We start from the raw sequence: 13189 nt of genomic DNA on the forward strand, positions 1-13189 counted from the left end.
GTACGGACAGGGAATACGGTACTTGCGATGGTAGTTGTGCACAACAGCATCAGATGAGTTTTGTTTACTGTGCCAGGTGCAGAGTTCGTTTGGTGTGTTGTGCGGAAAATGAAAACAAATGCCCGAACGAACTTCAAACACGAAATTTGGTTCAATTTCTTTCAATTCTTGTAAAGTTATCCGTACGCAATACTTTGTATTGCTACACATGCAGAAGGCAAGGTGAATTGTCGAGTGTTGTTGTCGGATATGTTGTTTTCGGTAAAATTTGATTTACAACATCTTTTCAAATCGGAACTGTCTTTTGAGCCGGATGTTCGTTATTGTGAGTTTACAGCAAAAGTAGTGATTTATACTCCTTGCAACGAAGCACACGAAATAAATGGTGCGCCAAATTATTATCCATAAGCAATTTCGCAGCATTTGTACAGAAAATAAATGAAAATTTTCATATTTGTGTGCTTTTCAAACGAGCATTCCATCATTCGCATAACCGTTATAAACGTAGAACCTTCACACATTTGACAGTTGCTGTCAATTTTTACAAAATCAAAACAAACCAAACGGTAACGTAACAGCTGGTGTAGCTGGAAATCGGAAAACAATAGTGTAGCTTTGTGAGAGATACCTAATAATTGAGTGAATTTAGTTCTTCCCCATTTGAGTATCACGGGCATGTCAAATAGTGATTATTTTTTAATCATAAATAAATAAGCTGCAAATATGCAATTGGTGAAAGAACAGCAACGGGTTAATGACTACCAAGCCAGTCGGAGTGAAGGTAAATGATTCAGCTGATGCTACTTAAATATGCTTTTAATTCTGTTTTTGTTAATTTTCAGGTGGGTGAGTAAACGATTATAAATCGGTATTTTCATCGAATATAATATCGCATCTAGTAAAATATACCCATTACGAAAAACCCATAACTGTTGGCTTGGAAGGTAGATATGTACAGTTTTACGATTTCGATTTTGGTTTACAAGGTGGGTGTTTTTAGGATGGGTTTATACAGGCGGTCCCCGAGATACACGGTTAATGGGGACCGAAAACGGCCGCAAAAAACCGCGTATCTCGAATTTCCGCGTAAGTCGAATCTCGTGATTTCTAGCCAAAATATCACTAATTTTCGTGTAAATTTACAACTAGGGGGTGGTTTTAGCCACTTAATAAATTATTTGATATGATTCTGAATGAAATGACAGTTTCAAACCTTTTGAAATAGTTTTTAACATCCGATCAAAACAGAAATTATTTGGCATTTTACAATAAATGTGTCAAATCAGTACAATTTGCTCAAAGAACTGTCATATTTAGAAAACCGCGTATCTACGAATCCGCGTATAAGACGTACCGTGTATCTCGGGGACCGACTGTATTAGCCTTTTCTAAAACATACAATAATTATATATACTTTACATGGTCCTGTGAAATTATCTGTGATGTCCAAAACCTCTATAACAATACAACAACGACATCATGTAAAATGACACAGCCGTTTGAATGGCTCTGGCTGGTCTAGTCTTTAAGGGCCGTGGCAACACTGATAAGATTTTATCGGACTCAGCAGGGAAATTCTATTTCGGTTCATACTGCGGAATTGGATGATTTTAATGGTTTAACCATTATAAAAATAATTTGATATTGTTCCTACATAACGTACATAATTACATAAAAACATTTTGATTCCGTCATGCGCAAGGAGCCTAAAGAGACTACAATATACTACTATACATGTATTTATACAACACACATGTATTTATTTACAATGCTCGAGTTTAATTGGCATATGATTTGTTGCACAAGAATGCTAAATAAAAGAGTACAGTCTGTTCCCGAGTTACCCGGTTTCTGCGTTCCCGGCGAATTCGCGTAACTCGAATATCCGCGTAAGTCGATTTTCACGTTTTTAATTAAAATACTATTGATTACTCAGAGTTTTTGGTTTAATTTAGTACTCTTATACACTTTATCATTTATTTGATATGATTTGTGCGAAAAATTCTAATATTTCTGGCTTTTAAGCGGTTTCAATTTGTTAGCAAAAATGAAATTTTTACCGAACTTGAAGCAAATTGTACTGATTTGACATATGGTCTGTCAAATTTAGAAAACCGCGTATCTCCGAATCCGCGTAAGTCGAGAACCGCGTAACTCGGGAACAGACTGTACATGCAAATAGTTTTTTTAAACTATACTGTTGAGAATGCGACAACTTCAACTCAATCAATTATTTAAACGAAGATTTTCTAAAAACTTTAGCCGCTAACGACAGTATTCAATATCAAATTTAAATGATTTCCTTTAACGAGAAATTCTCGGAATCCAAATAAATGACATTTCCGTCTTTATCATGGACATTAAATTTAAACGGATAATATTTTTGAATTTAAAATGAGCGAACCGCTCAAAACGCGTGTAACCTTTTTCAATCGTACAAACAAACAAACGAGCAACGGCGCTATAAGTAACAAATCAGGATAGCGATCCTTAAAACAGTTCAAGTCTAGGAATATATCACGCATCCAGTAAGGCCTTCTGGTTCTTCTTGACTTGCATGTTCTAGCAATTAGGAAAACATTACGAAACCTCTAGCGGTTTAACCTGCATGCATGTGTAATCATCGTCAAGCAAGGACCAATTCTGAGCAGCGTAGGATAATCTTACATTCATGTTGCCCAAGATCATAAAACTTAAACTTAAAAAAAAACACTCGAACGCAAGCTAGTCTCTAATATCACACAAGTAATAGATTCGAGAAAGCAGTAACTTTAGTCACTTGACAGTGCAGGGATTTATTCTAAACATGCACCCGAAGATTGAAGTATTAGGTACAGTTCTGCCCAAAAGAAAATCCCTACGCTAATGCAACCAATTCGTCCTAATCCGAGAAAGGCACAAAAGGATCGCATTTCCATCCATAGCACTTGACATTAAAGAGAATGCTCGAGACAACTTCTAGAGAGATAGCGTGGATGCTGCAAAAAGAAAAGCGTTAACGATACGGACAAATGCGTGAAAAGGATGGGACATTTTCTTCCCTCGTTAGAACGCTAGGCCAATAGTATATAAGCTCTAATTGCAGATACAAATAAACACTTGCTATTAAGATCTCAAAACGATCACGTGTGCCAGTGTTGGAAATTCTTTTTTCCTCAACTTTTAAAAGGTGGTACTGACAGTTCGTTGGCAGCGGTCTCGTTCAGTCGTCTGATCGAGCCACTAAGATCTTGTAAACGCCTCGAAGTTTTATATATACTTTATCACCCCATCGTTTTAGTGCACGAGTGTTGTTAATTTGAGTTATAAAAACACCGTTTGGACTTGATCAAGAGATTGATCAAGACCGATGCCTACGCGCAGGACTCATCACTGTATTACAAAACAGGAGGAAATAACAGAGACGTACACACGCGATCCTTTTGGTTTATGATCTGATGAGCACGTGTTTATTCTATTAAAAAATTGCCTTATATTCTATCTCATTTTCTACGCGACCCCGATTTTCCAGGATAAGATTTTCCTTATCTTTTTCTTTTTATCTTTTATCTTTTGTCTATATGTTGTTATATCATCTCCAATTACTTTCGACGTTCGCCGTATGTAAACTCATTCCAAACCTTGTTTTGCGTCCGCCTAACGCGCATGTTAATTATTTGTTTAGGTTCTGCATTTCGGATATTTGAAGGTGTTGTTTTATAGCATCGCGATCATATGCTCGGACGATCGTGCGTTTGTGTTAATCTTTTTTCCGTTCGCTAGAGTAAATTTGGTTTGTTTCATTCGTGGAACGGTTCATTTTTCCTATGCTAAAGTGTGTTATAAATGAGCATTTCAACGGAGTGTTAATTTTTTATGTTGGTTTAAAATTTGCTCGACTTTGTGAGCTTTTTTAATATTATTTAAGTTTGAATGTTTCTAACTCGTGATAGTCGATGCATAGTATTCTGGCGCTTTTGGTAAACATACATACACGGCGCCCACTTTCTTCTACTTGGCGTAGATTTGGAACGATTAAACAGAGTACCACGCAGTCGGATAATCAGTGCTTGCTACGGGGAGACGGTCCATTCTAGACTTGAATTCGTGACGGGCATGTTATTGAGTCGTACGAGTTAATGACTGGATAATAGAAGAAATAATCCAAGCTTTTGCTGATTCTTCCAAGATTATTTCAGTTCTCACTACAACTTTCAATACATCATTAAATCTTAAACTCTTGCCTATAATCTATTTTTACAGCGTATATATTTCATGGATGTGTTTCATGCCAGAGATGCTACACCGATTTTCTGTTTAATGCAGTACAGAAAAATTTAACTATTTTTTTAGGAGAAAATTCATCAATGCTTTTAGTGATAAGAATGTTTACTGAATCATTCAGTAAGTAGATGCTCACCAAAATGAACGCTCGTTTATTAACCGATTTTTCTGTTACTGGTGGCGATTTAACAGTGACGAAATATTTCATTATTTTATTATTGATGTGCAGAGATTATTAGTACCTAAGCTCAAGTTCATACATGTTTGATGCAGTTTTTATACTGAATTAAACCATAACAAGTTTGGTTGTTAAGTAAGCGCTCATAGACGCCACGAAATTTCAGCAAGCACCGTGGATTGTAAAAAGATTTTACACACCAACACTGCTACCGATTCTTTCAAATTAATTCTGCAAACCAAAGTTTCATCAGAAATTTTGTCGATGTTATCACGAGCAAGTGGACATTGCGTTGTTTTGTTTTAATGTTCTGAATCACAGGTGGATTTGGCAGAATGATGTACTGCAATATGTAATTTCCAGATTTCCAGTAATATGTAAATGTACAATTAAAAATCTAATAACAGGAATAGTTTTTATCATTCCAACATTCTTGAAACAAATGATTATATACATTTTGAACGCTCAAAAGCTCGCGGGACAAATCCAAAACGAAATCGGGAAACAAACAAAAAATCCTTTGGAAACAATTGATTAACAACTAAAATTCTGTACAAATGTTGAAGTTTAGAAATCTGATTGTACACGTCCCATTGAACGTTTCGTATCATTCTCAAAAGTCGTTTTTGTTTTGTTTTGTGTGATATAAAAAATAAGCCTTTTGAACGGTTTTCTCGTTTTTAATTTAATAAAATGTTTCTTAAAGGTTTGCGTTTGCAACACGTATGCAAAATTTAAAGTTCATCTGTGAACGAGGATATTCGATTCCCTTGTCGATAACGCACACCGTCGCGTTTCACTCATGGGTCGGATTTAATTCCGGTGCGCAACCGGTGCCCCCATGGGTCGGAATCGATTCCGATAGACTCGCACCTAACTCCAGGTTGTGAAATGGATCGTATGACCCATCACTAGTACAAAGCCATTCTCACATTATAATGAAACAACTCGGTGATCGGTACCCAAATTGCTATAAGCAGGTTTTCTGCAAACACTGGTTTTGTGAGATAACCATGTTGCAACTGTAAAGTAAAAATTGTTTATGGCATAATAACCATTTATATTTGTGATCGTCCAGGCGATATTGGAAATTTGTAAGAAATTTCGCTTATTAGAATCGTTGGCGCTCAGAGGCCTTACCTTGTGTAGGGGGACACGCACAGTTTATGAATTAAGAACCGTGCAAGTTCGTTTACTGGCTATACCGATCTGTCTTTATTTCACTAAAACCCTGGTTTATATTTTGGAATTATTTGTGTGTGTTGGATGTGTATATACATCTTGTGTCGATGTGTAGGTGTGATGAATTCGTATATGATTATGCTATGCCTTTTTATGTTTATCTCGAAATCCTTCGCGTTTCTTGAACGTTCCTAAATACACTTGAGATTTTATGACCTATGCGTCTTGTGTTGTTATCTTACAGGATTCAGTTATTGCTCCGCATTAGTGATGGGTGCGCACGGGAAAACCCTCGGATTCATCGACTCCGAGTCCGAATCACTCCGGATAACTCCGGATCACTCCGGATAACTCCGGATCACTCCGGATAATTCCGGATCACTCCGGATCAGTCCGGATCAAGCTGCCGGTCAAGGCCTGCATGTACCCACTAGTGAAGTGAGCTTGGCTTTCAGTGACTTATTGTTACCATAGCAGGATAGTCAGTCCTACGTATGGGAGCACGGTCTATTTGGGACTTGAACCCATGACGGGCATGTTGTTAAGTCGTACGAGTTGACGACTGTACCAACAGACCGGCCCATTGCCTTTACTATTAATGTTTAAAAAAATGGGGTTTTATTACTGTGCCTGTCTAACCGGATGTGTTAAAGCTTTAACCATTTGATCTGTGTAATGTGATAGTTTCCAGATGATTCTGTGATTATATAATTTTGTACAGCAGACATGCTAGACAGCTCCATACCCTTGTCCTAGATTTGTTTTTTTTAAAATTATAATTCATGTTTTTATTTTTATATTCTTCATCTCCTCCCAAAAAGACCAAAGCTTCCCACTTCGTTGACAACCGCTGTTGTGGTCGTAAAAAGGTGCACAATTCTCATTCACAAGTCGAGATTATTATGTATCCGGATCAGTGTGCAAAGGCGTTCGAAACTGTTCCTGCAACAAATAAAAATGAGATCAATCGATTTGTTTCTCATGCAACAATCATGTTTCCGCCGCATAAGTTTGACAGTTCGTCCTTGCGATTTGGCATCAAATGTCCCTGCATAATTTTAATGTATCCGGGACATAGGTTTGACATCTCCGTAGAACCGTATCGTTTACGGGGTGCTTTCGACCATGTGGACCACAATCGATCAAAGGGCTGATCGCACCACTTAATTTGATTACGTTTCGCGAATCTTCTTCTACAGACTGAACATATTTGTACCTAAAATTCTCGAGAGTCCCTACTAAACCGATGGGGCGCTTGGTCAAGTTACCGTTAAAGCCGTCACTGTTGTTAAGTCAAACGACTGTATAACATGATCCGGTCCCAAAATTTGTTCGGTACAAATTGTTTTACCATTTCCTGCTGAATACAAACAATGTCTTACCGTAATGTGGAAAAAGTCTCTGCACCCAACATCGTTTGATCAGATTCCATTGTGCATAAAAATGAGGATTCCAATTAAAAAGACGCTTGTGCACATACATTTGATGCGCTCATTTAGCCACTAAAATGAAACAGTTATGATATTACGCGTCGTGGAGAATGCTTCACCAGCGCTTAGCTGTGAATCGTTCGTTGGATGGTACTTTTGCCAGGCCCTCTACTGCATCTGGAATAGATTCGTCTGTTCTCCGTTGATGGTACGCATCGTTTGCTAAACGGTACTACGAATACCATGTGCGATGTTAAGATAGTGCTCGAAAGCAACACACACAGGCAGCTCACCAGCTTAGACGTAGATGTGCCAATGTGCGGCATGTGTGCGTGGTACACCATCGTAGGATGGTGTGTCTTGCTTGTAGCTTAACATAAGAAAGAGATCCATCGCGATCGAGTGTCGAGTGTAATAGGCGGTTGGGATGAGCAATGGAGGTAGTGGTGGGGATGAGTGGCGAGGTTGAAGATTGCGCTACGCTTCGAAAGTACGACGAAGTACGGGAAACTAGACTATCGCGGGCCCCGTAGTCTCGTAACAATAACTAACGTTGAGTAATGGAATAACTGTTCACAACTGTTTCAAAAAAGGAAAGTCATTTATGGAGTTTTTTCCTCCCCCCTCCACCCTACACTCCCGGCGACTCGGTTTCCCATGCACGTCGTTTGCCATCGGCTAAGCGGTAAGCGGTTAAGCAATGTTGCCGTTATTTGGTTGGAAAAAGTTTGATATTTGTTTAAAGATACGGTTTTCAGGATTTCACCAGCAAATGATTCCTTCAAATTGCTATATATTGATATAATAATATAAATCTAAAACACAAAGTATGATATTTTTCTAATGAAGTGGCAATTACAATATTTATTCAGTATAGATCCCTCCCTAAGCATAGTGATGTTGTTTTACGAAATTTGTCGATTACTTAACAACAGGTTTTTCTTCGTTTCTATAGTTATTTCATGAGAAAGCGCAATCAAATTTCAACAGGAATGTTTGAGTTAACACTATTAATATATGCGCTCTCTCCCTTATTCTCTCTTTGTCCGAAGCCATCTAGTCGGGGATATAAAAATTAATGTTAAAAAAATTGATAATTAAATAACTTTTCAGGCTTTTTTCAACACGAGTGGGTTAGAAATTTAGTACCAAACAGGAAAAGAAACTTTACTATTTGCTTTCTATCGTTAGTTTTGTTTTGCGAAAACAGTGAAAGGCAAAACATAAGCCTGTAAATAAACCATTGTGAAAACGATGTCATTGAAATAGAACAAACCATTGGTAAATTGTGGCAGTTTTTGTTTGTTTGTTGTAACTGGCATAATTCTGCATTCTCGATTACCGACCCTGCTAACTGCTTGCCTGACAAGAAAATGGTTCACAATAGTGAACATTCGCTTAACCAGTCGAGTGTTGATGACTGTATGCTGTCTTTCTATTTGCTTTTTTATACCTTTATACCGATGTTTAGTGCAAAAAAGAAAAAAAAAGCGGCAGCAAAATAACGACGAACGCTAACGCAAATACTGACGAGCTTGCTGTTTGGATGAATTTCAACGACCAGTGTATGGCTGTGTTTCAGTGAAATTTTTCATCGTTCCACACAGCCCCATCATTTACTGTGCTGACTTGCGCTGTAGTTCAATTAAACTAAATATTCGTTATAGCGTGTGGAGGGATTTTCTTTGTGCCATATGGCCTTCCTTTGCGTGTCTCCCCATCTGACCACTCCGCCCGGAAACCCATTCGCGCGCAGCAACTTGTCTTTTGAGTGGGAAAAGCTGAAAAACAACAATTTTCAATTATTTTGCCACACTGTTACTAGCCGATCTCTGTTTTTATTTTTTTTATCTTTTTGCAGTAATGTTTTGTTTATGATGCTGTCACGACTGTAACCCGGAGGTGCATTGGCAGGGTAGGAAGAAGAGAAAGAGCGATATTAAAAACATCTACTGCCATGCAGCATATATGGGATGTGGGATGGACAAAAAATGTGTCATCGATTTCGTGTCATAGTCATAATGTGGTGAAAACAAATAAAATGTTTTTCGTTTGTAAATAAGCTCGAAAAGCAGCGACCAACCATTTGGTAGGGCTTTGTTTACTCAAATGCGACATGCTTTTTTATTTTGTTTTAACAACACAAACCCTGGAATATGGCAGTTGGTTGCAGGCGAAGAAAAACTAGTAATCTCTTCCGCTCGATGCTCTCGTCCTTCACAGCCTGCCATCGTCCCACGGACACGGGTGGGCCAAGCGGAAACGAGTGTTCGCTGGAAGTGGTGTGCAATTTTTACCATGCAAAGCACCATTTACCACCAGTTTGCTAATCGTGCTCGGTTCGCAAGAAACTCCAGCTACACACTCGCCTAGTTAGTGTATGATTATGTGGCGCAATGCATATTTCGCTATAATTTTATGTAACCACGCAAAACTACCCGGCAGAATGGCTGGCCTGAAAACGGCTGGGTTGAAACAAAGCGAAGGAAAAACGGCCACTAATACTACTACTACTACTACTACCACCCGGGCAGGCTCAATATGCTTAATGGTGTGGCTCAAAACTGACGCGTGAGCAAACGTATGCCTAGCGCACATGGGAAAGTGCACTGCGCACGATGTGCAGTAAAGTTGCAGTTGCAGTGTCCGGTGCATATGCCTGTCAGAGGATGGGTCCAAACTCGATTACGGCTTGGAAGAAAAACAGTACGAATTTTTTTTTTTTTTTTTTTTGCGCATACGAGTCCGCTACTAAGCACGTTCGGTATTTTTCTTTTTAACAGCCACTGCGCTTGTCCCTCAACCACTCATCGCCAGAACTGTACTTTACACACAAAAAATACTACTTTAACTGCCAACTCTCACTCTCATGGTGAACCATACACTCATGCTCAATGCTCCAGTTTTATTGCTAACGACGGCTCCATGAGTCATGCGCGATTCCACGGTGCGCTCTTCCGTTACAGGTAGGCCGGGAAGAATGGATTACAGTCGAAATATGATGACATACATCTGAACCGTTCGTAGGAACAAACGTCACTTCGTGGCAGTTCTCTTGCCCGCCGGTACTCCCGGGTATGTCGTTTTGTCGCCCGCCCCGGGGGTAATGCATTACACGACGCCTTTTCATTCGTTATTCGTTGCCTGTGGAAATGAAACGAATTGCGCGCCGTAGTGTTGTGAAGCACAAAGGGAATGTCTTTGAGTTTTGCGCAGTAAAGCTGGGGGATGGTGGTGGATGGACCATGTTTTGCATGGCTTGTGGCGCAATGATGTGGGTTGAAGGACTGTTATCTGCATATATTTGCTTTTTAATGGGAGTTTGCTTTTTTCGGGGGCTTCGAGATACCAGTGCGCAGGATCGTGTTGCTGATCGGCGCAGCTAATTACGTACACAGTTAATACTCATAACAAAGTGGGTTACATTAAAATGCATGGTCTGTGAGGGTTGACCGATTTTTATGTATCCTTTTTCATAAGTTTAAGTTGTTTTGCGGTAGTACATTTCGAGTTCCTGGAGTTTGGAGATAGTTAGTTATTATATCGAATCCTGGAGAAGGTTCATTTGAACCATCCACCAACGATATATCTTCTTAGCTTAACTGACCTTGAAATATTATTCAGACTAGACTAGGCTTTGCAGGTTATTTAACTTAACTCTTACAATAAACGATACGTCATTCGTAGGTTTAGTGATTTCGTTTAATACATATTCTTGAAGACTAACCAGACAAGGGAACTCGATCACTAAACAGTTTATTCTGTATAATAATATAAATTTATCATGCGTTGATCGTTCGACCCGTTGGAAAACTCAAATATGCAATATTTGTGGTGTAGTAGGTACGTTAAAATCAGTTAACATAAAATACAAAATACATTTTGACCCGTTGGAAAACTCAAATATGTAATATTTGTGGTGTAGTAGGTACGTTAAAATCAGTTAACATAAAATACAAAATACATAAAACAAAAATACTCAGACTACAGCTGAATCTTGCTATGGGTAATCAATAAGACACTGAAAGCCAAGCCAAAAACACTTCAAAACCTTAAAAAGTGATTTAACAGCCTCTCAAAAAGTATTCGTCTACTCGTCATTCGACTTAAAATGCGTATGAAAAAAAAGTTACTAGCATAATGAAAACAGCTAGATATGGTTTCTGTGATCAACAATGACTCTTAAAACACATATTTATACGTATATTTAACCCACTTTTTGAAGACTTGTTTCTATTAATATCTGTTTGTAATATTGCAATACCAAATAATCAGTCACGTAACCTTGATCCATTGAGATATTTGCAATTTATTATCTATTTGGACTCTTTCAGGTCGTTGTTACCAATTTGGGTTCGGCTGGGTTGGCGATTGGAGCTAGAAACCAATGCTCATAATTTTCTGCATAATATTTTTTTCTTCCAATGCCTATTGCAGCCATAATTCGTCTTTTTTTCTGTAAGCTTAACAATTTATTTTTGGACTCATAGTTTGACTTGGGCGTATGACGTATTTCACCTCGAAATGAACATGATTGTTATCGTTCAGCATTTAGTAACTACATCATGTTTTATTCGGATCTATTTTTTTGAATTGTTGTAGTAAAAATTAAATTTTTAGATTGCTAATGTTTTGGTTCCATTCAAAATTCAAACTGATATATTTTTTTACTATTTTTTACAATAACATGTTATTTCTTAGTTCAGGCTCTCTAATATCAGTTCAAATAATTTGTAAAAACTCCCATGATCTTGCTAAAGTCGTACATGTTTGTGTTTACAAAACTTTACCTAATCAAACTTCTAATACAATAGATCGTGTCGAACGTAGTTAAAGTTATCTATCTGCGCTGAAGGATACGGTGTTTCGATTCAATCGCAGCCCCACATGGGCATTAGACACTGCCTTCGGGGCTGTAAACACCGAAGCACCAGCTTGACGCTGAACCGAAAACGGCTCGAAAGCTTGCTAGGCTGCGGCCAAGTGCGTACACAGCGCCTTAATTGTGGCCGATAAATGCCGTGCACCGTGTGTTGCCGGAGGGCCATAGGACGAGGCGCGCAGGCAGGGTCTTGCGGGTTGCGAGATTACGCGTTGTACTCGTGCACTTATTCAAACACAGCATTTCGACGGTTGTTGTTGCAGTGTGCACTTATTCTCGGCATCTTGGACGAATTTGGAAAGTGTGCCGAAGGTTAGCCCATTGTGGTTAGCGGCACACCACACTGCGAGCGAACTTGCTAATCTAGTCTAAATGTGTGGTGTGCGTGCGTTATGCGCTATTCTCCCTTCCCTTCGTAAGGGATTCAATGTCGAACGAGAAGCTCGCAATAGCAGAAGCTCTAGAATTACCAACAAGGCAATATACCAAGGTGTGGAAATTGAGCAACAATCTATTGAATTGATGTAGATCGCGTACAGTGTTGCCTTTTGTTAGGGTTTCACAGATAACTAGCAGTATACCCATTCGAAAATGCTAATAAAGTAGCATAATAAATACTCGTTGGATTGTGATGGTGTCATTGAATGGATGCGAAACATTGTATTAAATTGTTTATTACATTAGACACTTATACGATATTTTTACCTCTCAATGGTTCCATTACTCCATTCCCTAACGTTAAACACGCAATCATCATCATCATCATCATCATCCTCTTCCACATCGTTTAGTTTCGATGATGGAAATTTCTTCATTTCGTGACATTATACCTTTAAAGCTAATCGATACGTCCCTCAATCGATTCAGACTATTAATAGACTATCTATTCCCTTTGTTCGTTCGATTGGTTGTTTTTTGTAAAAGGTAAAACTAAACAAATATTTTTGTGTGCTGTAGAAAAAAACTGTACTACAAATCGAGCATTTTTTCCTCAAATGTTGCAAAGAAAAAGTTATTTAAAGAAATATAGTTCTCGCACAAATTGGCGAGGTCAGTTGGCTTATGGCCTACATTCGAAAATCAAATATGGGGGAAGTGTAAATATTTTGATACATGCAATCGATAATAATAGCGCTTCGGGCTGCGCTGCACATAGTTGGACAGAAACAACAATCCGAACACAGCTCGCGGCACAGAATGTGTTTAAGTTATAATTGATGACTTAACATTTTCTATTGTGCTATTCTTTGACTG

The 13189-nt window shown here is 38.5% G+C and overlaps 1 protein-coding gene across 3 annotated transcripts in view; it reads left to right on the top strand.

Moving 5' to 3' along the window:
• The first annotated feature begins 14 nt into the window (after positions 1-14).
• LOC121593508 overlaps positions 15-13189 on the top strand; it is a 30975-nt gene continuing 17800 nt past the window's right edge. Inside the window, exons 1-2 of one of the 3 annotated variants that reach the window (XM_041915886.1) lie at positions 15-781; positions 843-846. In XM_041915886.1, the coding sequence (XP_041771820.1) occupies positions 755-781; positions 843-846 (31 nt within the window). In that variant the 5' untranslated portion in view covers positions 15-754. The other 2 variants (XM_041915884.1, XM_041915887.1) reach the window with 2 other exon arrangements.

Source organism: Anopheles merus, chromosome 2L, assembly GCF_017562075.2.
Source record: "Anopheles merus strain MAF chromosome 2L, AmerM5.1, whole genome shotgun sequence".
In the NCBI taxonomy this organism is placed as follows: domain Eukaryota; kingdom Metazoa; phylum Arthropoda; class Insecta; order Diptera; family Culicidae; genus Anopheles; species Anopheles merus.